Source organism: Heteronotia binoei, chromosome 5 (genome assembly GCF_032191835.1).
Source record: "Heteronotia binoei isolate CCM8104 ecotype False Entrance Well chromosome 5, APGP_CSIRO_Hbin_v1, whole genome shotgun sequence".
NCBI lineage: Eukaryota > Metazoa > Chordata > Lepidosauria > Squamata > Gekkonidae > Heteronotia > Heteronotia binoei.
The window spans coordinates 8,514,979-8,527,125 of record NC_083227.1 but is presented as its reverse complement, the minus strand read 5'-3'; the positions used below and the strand labels follow the sequence as shown (position 1 = coordinate 8,527,125).

Genomic DNA, 12,147 nt, shown 5'->3' with positions numbered 1-12,147 from the left:
AAGGCGTTTGCTTCCGAACTGGAGTCAGAGAACAGGAAGAGCTGCAGAGAAGCTGAAGCGGAGAAGAGCAGCGCAGCGGGAGCCTGGAAAAGTTTACTTAGAAGTAAGCCATGGGGGGGGGGGGGGGTGGTGGGGATCATGCATGCCAAGGCAGGGCTCTGCTAAGTTGGTGGGGGATTTCTGGAGGGGGGGGGCTGGGAGGGGAAGAAGACCACAGAGTCCTCCCTCCCACTCCTTGCTCGGCCTCTCTAGCAAACAGCTCTGCTGCTTTAGTCCTTTCCGAGCTGCAGAGACATGACAGAGGCTTCCGGGCTTCCCTTCAGCCGGGCTTCCCTCGCCCACCAACGCTCTGTAATGATGCAGCTCGGCCGGGGATGGTGCAGAGGCAGGGAGGAAAGCTTGCTGTGCAGCCCGAGGCAGGGACTGTTCCCCTCTTTCTGTTTCTGTCTCTGGGGCTGTAAAGCCAGCGCTTTTCCCCCGGGGACACAGCAAGCCCTTGAAGGGGGGCGGGGGTGGGGGGCTGGAGCCAGGCTGTGCCTTTTCCCTCCAGAAATATTGTCAAAACTCCCAGAGGGGCGCTTTCTAGCCACACGAGGTCCAGGGGGCGACAGAAAAAAGGCTTCCTCGTCTACTTAAAAGCGAGCCTATAAAGCCACCTCCCCGCCCCCTCCCTGACACCCAACCGACTTCTTCTGTGGGGATTCAGCTTCAGCCTCCTTTTCCTGAGAAGCCTGAACAGCGCTGGATCCTCTGGGCATACAACCCCGTGCAAAGTCACTCCCGAGAAGCCCCATTGAGCAGCATGGAAGACGGAGACTGGCCTCTGCTGGAGACGAAGGGAGGACACATTTTGCACTCCTCTGCAGCACCAAAAGGGTTAATGCCACAGAGCCATTTGCTAGAGAAGCCAAACCGGGGAGGGGGGGGTTGGAAAAGATTGGGGTTCTTTCCCTCTTTGCATGAGCTCATGGATGTGGGAAGGAAGGGGTTTGCTTCTGAACTGGGAAAGAGAGCGGGGAGGGGTGCAGAGAAGCAGCAGTAGCAGGAGGGGGAAACTTTCAGCCAGATCCTCCCCCCCCCCCGGAGGTTTACTTAAAAGTAAGTCACAGAGAGGTGGGGAGGGATCAGCTTCTAGGGAGGCAGGTGGGGATCAGGCCAAGCCATGGCTTTCTGAGGTTGGCCACCTCCCTCCCATGCAGCCATTTTCTTCCAGGGAACTGATCTCTGTCCCTTGGAGCTGAGTTCTAATTCTGGGAGAACTTCAGGCCCCACCTGGCCGTTACAAACCAAGGGATTCAGGGAAAGAGCTAACGCCCCCATAATCAATTACTGTGAATACATAACTAACACGTTTTACTACAGACCCAAATATTATTTCTTATGTTCAGTAATCAATAAATGAGCCCCCATCTCTTTCATGCATAGATCCATTGCACAGTCCACAATATGAAGTGCCCTAAATGTCTCTTGAAGGGCAAGCGTCTTCTCGGCCTCTCACAAGAGCAGGGGGAAAGTGCTTGGGCTGATCCTGCATTTCTTGAATCAAGAGCCTGCAAACAGACTGCTGAGTTTCATATGTCGATATCACTGCAAAGTGGGAACCTTGTGAGGACGGCAGGGATCAATTTCTCAGGAATTTCTTTGGCACTGTAGTAAAATGTGTTGGTTATTTCTTCAGGGTAGTTGATTGTTTTTTGTCTTCAGCCCCCTAGAGGTTGGTAACTCTGAGAGGCACCAGTTCTGTTCAGCTCTGTAAGCGGAGTTTGTTGGGGAGCAGCAATAATCAGTGTCTTTCAATGTAAGGAAAGTTCAGTACATGAAACTGACATTCTCTTGCTTTTCATTCTTTTCATTTTGCAAACCAACAACCCAAGCAGGCCTTTTGAGGAGTGGGGTGAATTAAGGAAGGGGTGTGGGCTGGGGGAAGGGAAGTCCAGCCTGCACTGGAATTGGCTGCAGCCCCCTCCTAAGCCCCTGATACGGGCCCACTGTGGGGCTCAGGCAGCTAGCAGGGGTCCAAGGCCCGCAAAGCAGAGGAGAGGAACATTTAGATACCTCTGTTGCTAAGGTGGAGAGTCCCTAGCAACCCCATGGGTGCTCATGGAGACACCACCCACGCCCACCAATCAGTATTAGATGAGTCCTCTGACAGGCAGACAGGGGTGGAGCATGCAGATGTGGCCACACCCCCAATATGTACAAGGCCAGGAGGAACAAATGTTGCACAAAATTCCATCACTGTGAGGATCGTGTCATGAATACCCGCCAAGGAGATCCACAGATCCATAGGAGATCCATAGCAGTGCTCGACCGCCTTCCTGCCTGCGTCCCATCCCGATGGTGACAGGTAGTGGGGCCAGGCGATCTTTCCCACCTCCGACACTGGTGTTATGTAATGCCAGGTCCATTAATAATAAGACCACTGTCCTCCGGGATTTCCTACTGGAACAGGAGGCGGACCTGGCATGCGTGACCGAGACCTGGGTGCGCGATGGGGAGACCGTAGCTCTCTCTCTCAAACGGTGCCCCCGGGATACTCGATCTTTCACCAGTCCCGGACTAGTGGGCGGGGGGGGAGGAGTGGCACTTCTCATACGAGAGGCTTACTCCTTTAGGGCCCTCCCGGCCCCCGAGATCAGGGGTGTTGAATGTGTCGGCCTGATGTGGGATGTTGGGGAGGGGTTGGCGATTTGGCTGGTGTACCGTCCGCCTAACGCACCGGCCGGCACCTTACCATCCCTGGTGGAGGCCGCAGTGGGCTGGGCGTTGGAGTACCCAAGGCTGTTGGTCTTGGGTGACTTCAATGTTCACGCCGATGACGCGGCCTCCACTCAGGCGATGGACCTGGTGCCATCCATGGCGACACTGGGACTCTCCCAAGTTGTCACAACGCCCACCCATCAGGCGGGGCACATGCTAGACCTGGTCTTCGCGGCGGGAGTTTTAGTGAACGATATTACTGCCAGAGCAGTGCCATGGTCGGATCACTATGCACTTAAGGCTCGTGTGGGTGTGCCACCCCAAACCTGTTTAGGCGGAGAGCGTATTTTAGCTCGCCCACGGAGCCTGATGGACCCGGAACGGTTCCTGATGGCTCTGCGGGATCCCGGGCCCCCTGGCGACTCCTTGGATGGCCTGGTAGAGTCCTGGAATGATAGACTCTCCAGAGCCTTCGAAGAAATCGCACCTAGGCGTCCTCTGCACCCCCGTCTGAAGTCGACACCCTGGTATAACCAGGGGTTGCGACAATTAAAACGGGAACTCAGACGACTAGAGAGGCAATGGCGGCGTACTCGAGACGAAGCGACTCGAACATCTTATAGAGAGATTATGAAGTCCTATGAGGTGGCAATCAAAACCGCAAAGAGAACATACTTTGCGGCTGAGATTGCGTCTGCAACATCGCGCCCGGCACAACTGTTTAATATAATTCGGAGTCTAACAACACTGCCGCAGGGCAGACCAAATTGTAAAGAATTGGAGATTGGCTGTGAGGCTTTTGCGAACTTTTTTGCGGACAAGATCGCGTCGCTCCGCCTCGACCTCCCTGCCACATTGGAGGCAGTTAGCGAAACCGAGGCTCCGGGCCTGTCTTCGGACTATGTTCTGGATGGTTTCAGCCCTCTCAGCCTGGAGGAAGGCAGCTGGCTCCCTTCCTGGAGCGCGACGATCTAGCAACGGTGATCCATGCTACGGTCACCTCGAGGTTGGACTACTGCAATGCCCTTTACATGGGGCTGCCCCTGTGCCGAACCCGGAAATTGCAGCTGGTGCAGAACGCCGCCGCCCGGTTGTTACTAGGGCTCCCAAGGTGGGAGCACATTCAGCTGGGACTTCGGGCTCTGCACTGGCTGCCAATATCTTACCGAGTTCGATAGAAGGTGCTGGTCATCACCTTTAAAGCCCTATATGGCCTAGGACCTGCCTACCTGAGGGACCGTCTCTTCCCACACGTTCCCCAGCGAGCACTAAGATCAGGAACCCAAAACCTCCTGGTTGTCCCCTGGCCAAAGGAAGCCCGCTTGAAAGTTACAAGAGACCGGGCCTTCTCCGTAATGGCTCCATCTTGGTGGAACCAGCTGCCGGAAGAGGTAAGGGCCCTGCGGGACCTTACCCAATTCCGCAGGGCCTGTAAGACATCCCTCTTCCGGCTGGCCCACAACTAATCAGCACTGAGCACTGAATATCGAAGACTGAACTTGTAACCGATGAGTGTAGCTGTAGGACCGCCGTTTGATTTTAATGTGTATGTATATAACAAATGTTTAGATTTTTAACTGTAAATTATGAAATGTTAATTTTAATGCTTAATCTTAGATTTTATGTTAGTTTTATATGTTGTAAGCCGCCCTGAGCCACCTAGTGGGAAGGGCGGGATATAAATCTTAGATAAAATAAATAAATAAATACAGATGCGGGTTCGAGTCCCCACCAAAGTGGGCACACAGCGAGAGAACACGCCTGCCCCAAACGCATCACTCCTGCCCCATCCCTCCAGGCCTCACTTGGCAGAGGCAGCTGTAACACAATGCCAGATCCTCCCTCCTGCACTGGGGTTAGGGTGGGCGGAAGGGCATCCTTTTGCCAGGCGAGAGAGGTACAAACCCCCAGGCAGCACAACAGCGAGAAGCATCAGGGCACAGTCCCAGGAGGGCAGGGTTCAGATCTTGTTAAGGGAGATGCCAACAAGAATATGAAGCCTTCTTTTGGAGGGAGTCAGGAGGCACAGAAACGAATCCCAGATGCGATCCAATGCATTAAATCATTCATGCTGATTGGCTTGTTGCAATGACAGGTGTTTGGGTTGACTCTCCCCCCCCCCCACTTCCATCTCCAGCAGAGCACCACTGAGATAACTAGTAGCCATACAAAGGTGTCCAAGATCTTGGCATAGGCTTAGTTCCAAATCGTCTGGACTCTGAAAAATGGTCCTTTCAGGGTGAGCAGGAATACGGGGAAGGGAGAAAACTGTGACAATTCTCAAGGATGAAGGACTTGTGGTACAGTCCCTGCTTCTTTTTTGGAGTGGAGGTTGTATTTATAGATGCATGTATGTGTCTCTGTGTTTGTGTGTGTATATATGTATCTTCCTTCAGACACACTCCTATTTGTCTCTCTCTGTCCCCCCCCCCCCCAAGGACAAGCTTCAGAATAAAGACAACTTCTCAAAGACAGAGGTGGCCCAAGAGACGGGGAAGGAGATGGAAGAGCAGGACTCAGAAGGACCTGGAACTGACAAGACAGCAAGCAAAAGTCTACATCCCACCCCAGCTGGGAGTGGTGTTGAATTCTGGGAAAGGACAGTGCCAGAGGACCTGGCTAAGAACACCCTGACCTCAGAAGTATGTTGCCAATGTTTCTGGCAGTTCCGCTACCATGAGGCCGATGGGCCCCGAGAGATTTGCAGCCAGCTCCATGGACTTTGCAACCAGTGGCTGAAGCCGGAGAAAAACACCAAGAAGCAGATCCTGGACCTGGTGATCCTGGAGCAGTTCCTGACTCTCCTGCCCCAGGAAATGCAGGGCTGGGTCAGAGGATGTGGGCCGGAGACCAGTTCCCAGGCGGTGGCCCTGGCCGAAGGTTTCCTCTTGAGTCAGGCAGAGGAGAAGAGGCAGGCACAACAGGTGAGGAGGGATTCCCTACAGGTGCGTCTAATTGAAGCAACAATATCTCACCTTATCTTAAAGTTTCCTTGTTGGATAATTGTGTAGAGCCTCTTCTGCTAGAGAATTTCTGACCAATGCAGATAACTCACCAAATCTGCTGAGAGAAGGGTGCAGAATCTGGGAGTGGGGCAGAATCCATTCCTTGCTCTCTTTTCCATTCCATCTCTTACCCCTCCCCTTTCCTGCTGTTTCAGATGCGGCAACCACCTTTGGAGATGGAAGCTGCAATCCCTGAGGCAGAAGGAGTTGCCTTGGAGCAGGGGCAGAGGGTGCAGGCGGTGGAGCGTGCCCAAGATGCCCTCTCCTGTGGTAAGGACTCCTTGTGCTTGGGGAGCCTGTGAATGTGATGGGTAGAGAGGTCAGGTCAGGGCGGGGAATGCAGATTTCTATAGGCAACACAGAGTTAATTGGTGGCACTCAATAGCCACACACTGTGATGTCTCTAAAAGATCAGACAAACTCCTGGAGGACCATTTATCCCATAACTTTAAAAATTCATCTCTCACCTTCCTTCCCTAAAAGGTCTCAGATTCCCTGGGGAGGGGAAGGCAGGCAAACCTCGAAAGGGACCCTCCACCTTCTGGGGGAGCAGAGCTCTGTAACCACTCCCTGGGGGCCAATAATCATGGGGACATTTTCTTTCTGTGCCTGTGCTTGGAGGGTCATCTGGGGGGTTGCTGTGGGTTGCAGGGGGTGGAGTAGGGATGGCAGGCTCTGGCCCAGCACTTGAAGGCACTGGAGAGGGTCTTGGGGTGGGACTTGGGACAGATGTGATATCATGTTGAGGTTGTGTCAGGCTGAAAACCTGGTTTAATTTAATTTAAATTTAATTTGCGATTTATACCCCGCCCTATGCTGCAAGACAGGCTCAGAGCGGCTTGCAACATTAAAACGTTACAGTAACAACAAATAAAATATATCCAATTCAGCATGCCCCAGAGACACTCTGAAAGTTCATTCCTATGACCCTCAAGTCCCCAGAATTGTTCTAGTCATGTCTGGTCCAACAGGATGGTGCTATCTCCTGCCATTGCATTTCCACTCCTCATTTCCCTCCTTGTAGAGCAAACACAACTCTGACAGAAGTCTGAAATACATTGGCAGTATTTATAATTCCTAAGGCTCATAGGTCCCTGGTGCTTCTCTTCTGCCTCTCTCAGAATGTAGTATAAAGTATTTTAAAAACGAGTTGAGTGTACATAGTGGAACGTTTCACAACCCTGAGAATAGTGTGTGTGTGAACCAGGAAACAAACAAGCAAACACCCTCTCTTGTCTCAGGAACAGGCAGTGAGGAGATGCTGTTGAGCTGTTGTCTTTTCCAAGGTGTGGGAACAGTCGCTGCACCTCCAATCCAGGTAGGAGAGATGAGCAGGGGGGCACAACCTGGGTCCCTCCTCCTTTCTCAGGGGAGGTTTTGCTCCTTCAGTTTCTACAAGGGGTCCGTCAGAGAGACTCTCTGAATGCTCTTGCATTTACCCATCAAAAGCCTTCCTTTCTGTACCTTCCCAGACGACTCCCTTCCAGGGTGAGATCTCTGAAGAGGAGGGAATCTTCTTTTTCTTTCAGGGTCCCTTTTGCTTTGAGGAGGTGTCCATCTCTTTCACGGAGGCAGAATGGGCCCTGCTGGATCCGGGACAAAGAGCTCTGTACAGGGAAGTCATGCTGGAGAACTATGGGAACGTGGCCTCTCTGGGTAAGGATCTTTCCTAGGTGCCAAAGCTGCAACTTGCTGCCATTGTGAGGTGGAATGAATCCAAATATTGAATAGCAATGCATCATTTTGACCCCCTTCCCACCGCTTCGGGCGGGGGTGCAGCTCCCTGGCAGAGCATCTCCTTTGAATGCAAAAGGTCCCAGATCACTTCCCAGCATCTCCGATGAAAAGGATCAAGTAGGAGGTGAAATGAAAGAATCTGCCTGAGATCCTGGAGAGCCAATGCTGGACTGAAAGGATGATACTGACTCCAAGGGACCAGGGGTCTGATTCAGTCTAAGGCCACTTCATGTGTCCAGGTGGGTCTTCTTGCAGATGGGCATCTGAGGACAGTGTTGTGGCCATCCCCCAAGCCAGAGATGGTATGTTGACCTGGTACAAAGTGGTTGAGAGTCCCTCAGAAGGACTCTGGGAGGGTTAAGATACTTCTTGCTCTGTTTCCAGCCTTCATAACACACCTTTCACTCTGGATAGAATTAGATTTGCTCTGCCTGTGATCTGAGAATGATCCTGTGAAGGATCAAAGCCTGGGTCCCCCTGGGTCACTTCTCTTTGTACTTGAGCGACACCCGATTCACTGGCTTCACACAAGTAAAACAGACCCCTCTTCAAAATAAAGTATATTGATAATTAGAAAATAAGACATCACAAAACAACACAGTTTCTGCAGCTCAGCAACAGTACATTAAGAAAAAGCTAACTATTCTGTCTAAGATAGGAAGCACCTAAACGGCACTCCTTGTTGCAGCATCAGTATTGCAACTGGAGCCTTATTTACTCTAGAGAGATGTATTCGTCATGATGCAGCAAGGAAACATCCAGGTGTACTAGCATCCCAGGAGCATAAAGTTAGCCTTCCCTCTCTAGGATCAGGTGGTATGAATGACCCAATCAAAGGTCCTGCTGGATGGAATTTTCAAGAGACTCAGCAGCATCCCCAGGGCCGGCTCCCCCACTAGGAAAACTGGGCGGTTGCCTAGGGCGCCAGCAAGGCGGGGGCGGCAAATTCGGCCTCCCCCCCTCCCCCAAGGCAAATGCGTACATTGCCCCCCGCCTCCTCCTCCCTTCCTTCCAACCCCATGTCAATTTCAATGCCTCTGCCATTCAGGAAGTGAGGAGGGGAGGAGTCAGTGGCAGCGGGGCCGCCCTTTCAGGAGGCTGGTCCTGACAGATTCTGAGCGTGGCCTTGAGGTGCGGTTTTACCTGCTGATCAAGTGATCGGCGGAGGGAGGGCTTTAGATAGCTGGAACGTGGCTCTAGAGCCAGTTCCGGCATTGAAATCGACATAGGGTGGGGAAGGGAGGGAAGAGGAGGAGTCTCGGTGGGAGGTGGGGCACGGAGCTGGGGTGGGGAGCACGGACCCACAGGGGGGCGCTGCCTTGAATTTAAAGACAGATTTCAGGGTTCTTCTAGTGCGGCGTTTCCCAACGGCAGGGTCGGGATCCGGCACTGGACCATGCCGGCCTCAGTGGCAGCTCGCAGGGCCACCAGTGGCCTGTCATTCCCCCCCCCCGTGCCTCCTCCCCGCAGCACTGCACCCCCCTCATGACTCCTCCCTCCCCCCTCAGGTCAGTTTAAGGCTGGGTAAGGTGCCCCTTCCCCCGCCGGCGGGGAAAACAGCGCTGAACTCTCAGCGCAAGAGCAGGTCGAACAAACGTATGAAAAGGCCACCACTGCTGCTCCCTCCCCCATGTTTCCTTCCCATCCAGGAAGTGCAGGGGAGGGAGCAGCAGCGGTGGCCTTTTCGGATGTACGTTCAACCCGCTGCTGGCCTGTCTGCATGCTGAGTGAGAGCTCAGCGCTGTTTTCCCCGCCGAATGCGGGGGAGGGGGCGCCTTAACCAGCCTGAAACTGACATGGGGTGGGGGAGGGAGGGAGGGAGGAGGAGGCAGGGGGGGGAACTAGGCCTGACTTCCCTTGGCCAGCTGAGGTCAGGGGATCCAGGCCTGCTTGTGCTGCTAGAGTCAGTAATTTAAAAGGTGAGTTGCTCCCGTCCCATTTCTTTCCATTTTTCTTTTTCTCTTTCTTTCTTCCTTTTGTCCCTCCTTTCTTTCAATCCTTCCCTCCCTTTTCCTTCCTTTCTCTTTCTTTTTTACTGTTTCCAACTCTCTCCCCTTCCCTCCCTCCCTTTCATTCTTTCTTTTTCTTTCCTTCTGTCTCTCTGTCAGTCAGTCTTTCTTTTCCTCTATTTGCTTTATTTCCCCTCCCCTTCCTCTCTCTCTCTCTCTGTCAGATAGTCTTTTCCCCTGTCTTCCTCACTCTCTCCCTCGCTCGCCATTGCTAATCTGAGTAGAGTTGGGTGACGGGGAAGAAGCTTGAAATACCCTGCCATTTCATGTTTTCCCATGCTGCCATTTCATATTTTTCTTTCTCTCTTTCTCACTTTCTTTCTTTTTCTCTCTCTCTCTCCTCCCTCTCTCCTTCCCACCCCCTGCCATTTCATGTTTTCCCAGGCTGAGAGCATTTTATAGTTTTATTTTTCTGCTGTGTGATCCTTGTGCTTTTTCTTGATGTTTTATTTTAAAAACTGCATTGCAAAATCCCACTGTTCTCCTACTTTTCCTAAACAAAACATTGCAATAGTTTTAGTCTTGTTTGTACATCATTTCCCATCTCCCACTTCCACCCTCAAAGTCTCCACCCCCCAAATTTTAGTGGGCCACGAAGGAGAAGAGTAAAAATAACTGGGCCACAGCGGGAAAAAGTTTGGGAAACGCTGTTCTAAAGGCTCCCAAGAGCATGTCTCCTTCCCAAATGAGTTGGTTCGGAGTGAGTGACCTTCACTCTTATGTCAAGAGAACAGGCCAGAAGTAACCATAGGAGATTCCTGATTCCCTCCTGAGCCACATTTGGTCTGGTACAATCATAGAGGCCGGTGGGTAAGGAGGGAGGGAGGCCATAATCTGGAGGCTCAGAAGCTCCTTCTGGGCAAGAGTTCAGCTGAAGTTCTTCATGGGTGGGGGAGGTATCCTTAAATACCAGATATTCTTGGGGGAAGGTGGAGGGGTGGCTAAGATCAGTCCAGCTGGATGCAGCCAAAGGGCCATCAGTCCTTTCCTCCTGCAGTCCCATAGATGCCTTTTGGTCTTACCAGCCTTCCCAAGTGCTAACAGTTTCTCTCTCTTTATTCCAGCAGACGATGATCAGAGGAATGAGGAGGGTGAGAAACTTCATCAGGAAATGCCGGATAAAGTTAGGAATCCAATCAAAGTGAAGAGAAAGAAAGTTGTCTGTATGGCTGAGAAGCATGACGGAAGACAGTGGAATATATATTTTCCAAAGCACAGAAAAATGAAAGCAAGTAGATCCATTCAGTGCAGAAAGTATTTCAGAAATAGATCACAGCTTCTTGCACATCAAAGAATAAAGAAACAGGGGACACCTGAATACTCAGAGACAAGACATAAATTCAGTCTCAGTAGTAATATTAAGCAGCATCAGAAAACTCACACAGGGGAGAAACCTTTTGAATGCTTGGAGTGTGGAAAGAGATTTAGTACGAGTGGCAGTCTTCAAAAGCATCAGAGAACCCACACAGGAGAGAAGCCTTTTGAATGCTCAGTGTGTGGAAAGAGATTCATGTGGGGTGGCAGTCTTCAATATCATCAGAAGATCCACACAGGGGAGAAGCCTTTTGAATGCTCAGAGTGTGGAAAGAGATTCAATCGGAATGGCCATCTTGAAACGCATCAGAGAACCCACACAGGGGAGAAGCCTTTTGAATGCTGGGAGTGTGGAAAGAGATTTATTGCGAGTTATGCTCTTCAAAGGCATCAGAGAATCCACACAGGGGAGAAGCCTTTTGAATGCTCAGAATGTGGAAAGAGATTCAGTCATAGTGGCAGTCTTAAACATCATCAGAAGATCCACACAGGGGAGAAGCCTTTTGAATGCTCAGAGTGTGAAAAGAAATTCATGTGCAGTGGCGATCTTCAAAAGCATCAGAGAACCCACACAGGAGAGAAGCCTCTTGAATGCTCAGTGTGTGGAAAGGGATTCAGTCATAGTGGCCACCTTCAATATCATCAGAGGACACACACAGGGGAGAAACCTTATGAATGCTCAGAGTGTGGAAAGAGATTCAGTCAGAGTGGCAATCTTCAATGTCATCAGAGAACCCACACAGGAGAGAAGCCTTTTGAATGCTTGGAGTGTGGAAAGAGATATAGTATAAGTGGCAGTCTTAAATATCATCAGAGAACCCACAGAGGGGAGAAGCCTTTTGAATGCTCAGAGTGTGGAAAGGGATTCTTGTGCAGTGGCAATCTTCAAAAGCATCAGAGAACCCACACAGGGGAGAAGCCTTTTGAATGCTTGGAGTGTGGAAAGAGACTTCGTACAAGCGGCAGTCTTCAATATCATCAGAGAACCCACACAGGGGAGAAGCCTTTTGAATGCTCAGAGTGTGGAAAGAGATTCAGTCAGAGTGGCAATCTTCAAAATCATCAGAGAACCCACGCAGGAGAGAAGCCTTTTGAATGCTCAGTGTGTGGGAAAAGATTCAGTTGGAGTGGCAATCTTCAATATCATCAGACAATCCACACAGGGGAGAAGCCTTTTGAATGCTTGGAGTGTGGAAAGAGATTTAGTACGAGTGGCAGTCTTCAAAGGCATCAGAGAACCCACACAGGGGAGAAACTTTTTGAATGATCAAAATGTGGAAAGGGACAGAAGGGATAACCTTTCGAATCCTAAGTGTTTGTCCACGGCTCGCCACATTTGGGATTTGGAAATGGCCCTACGGGTGGGACACCATCCCCATGAA

General features: G+C 51.3%; 1 protein-coding gene across 1 annotated transcript in view; it reads left to right on the top strand.

The window, feature by feature from the left end:
- Nucleotides 1–12,147, top strand: part of LOC132571635 (zinc finger protein 208-like) — a gene marked incomplete at its 3' end in the record, with an annotated part of 71,144 nt that overhangs the window by 37,257 nt on the left and 21,740 nt on the right. The window contains 1 exon segment of the mRNA XM_060238434.1: nt 10,815–11,955. Coding sequence (XP_060094417.1) covers nt 10,815–11,955 — 1,141 coding nt within the window.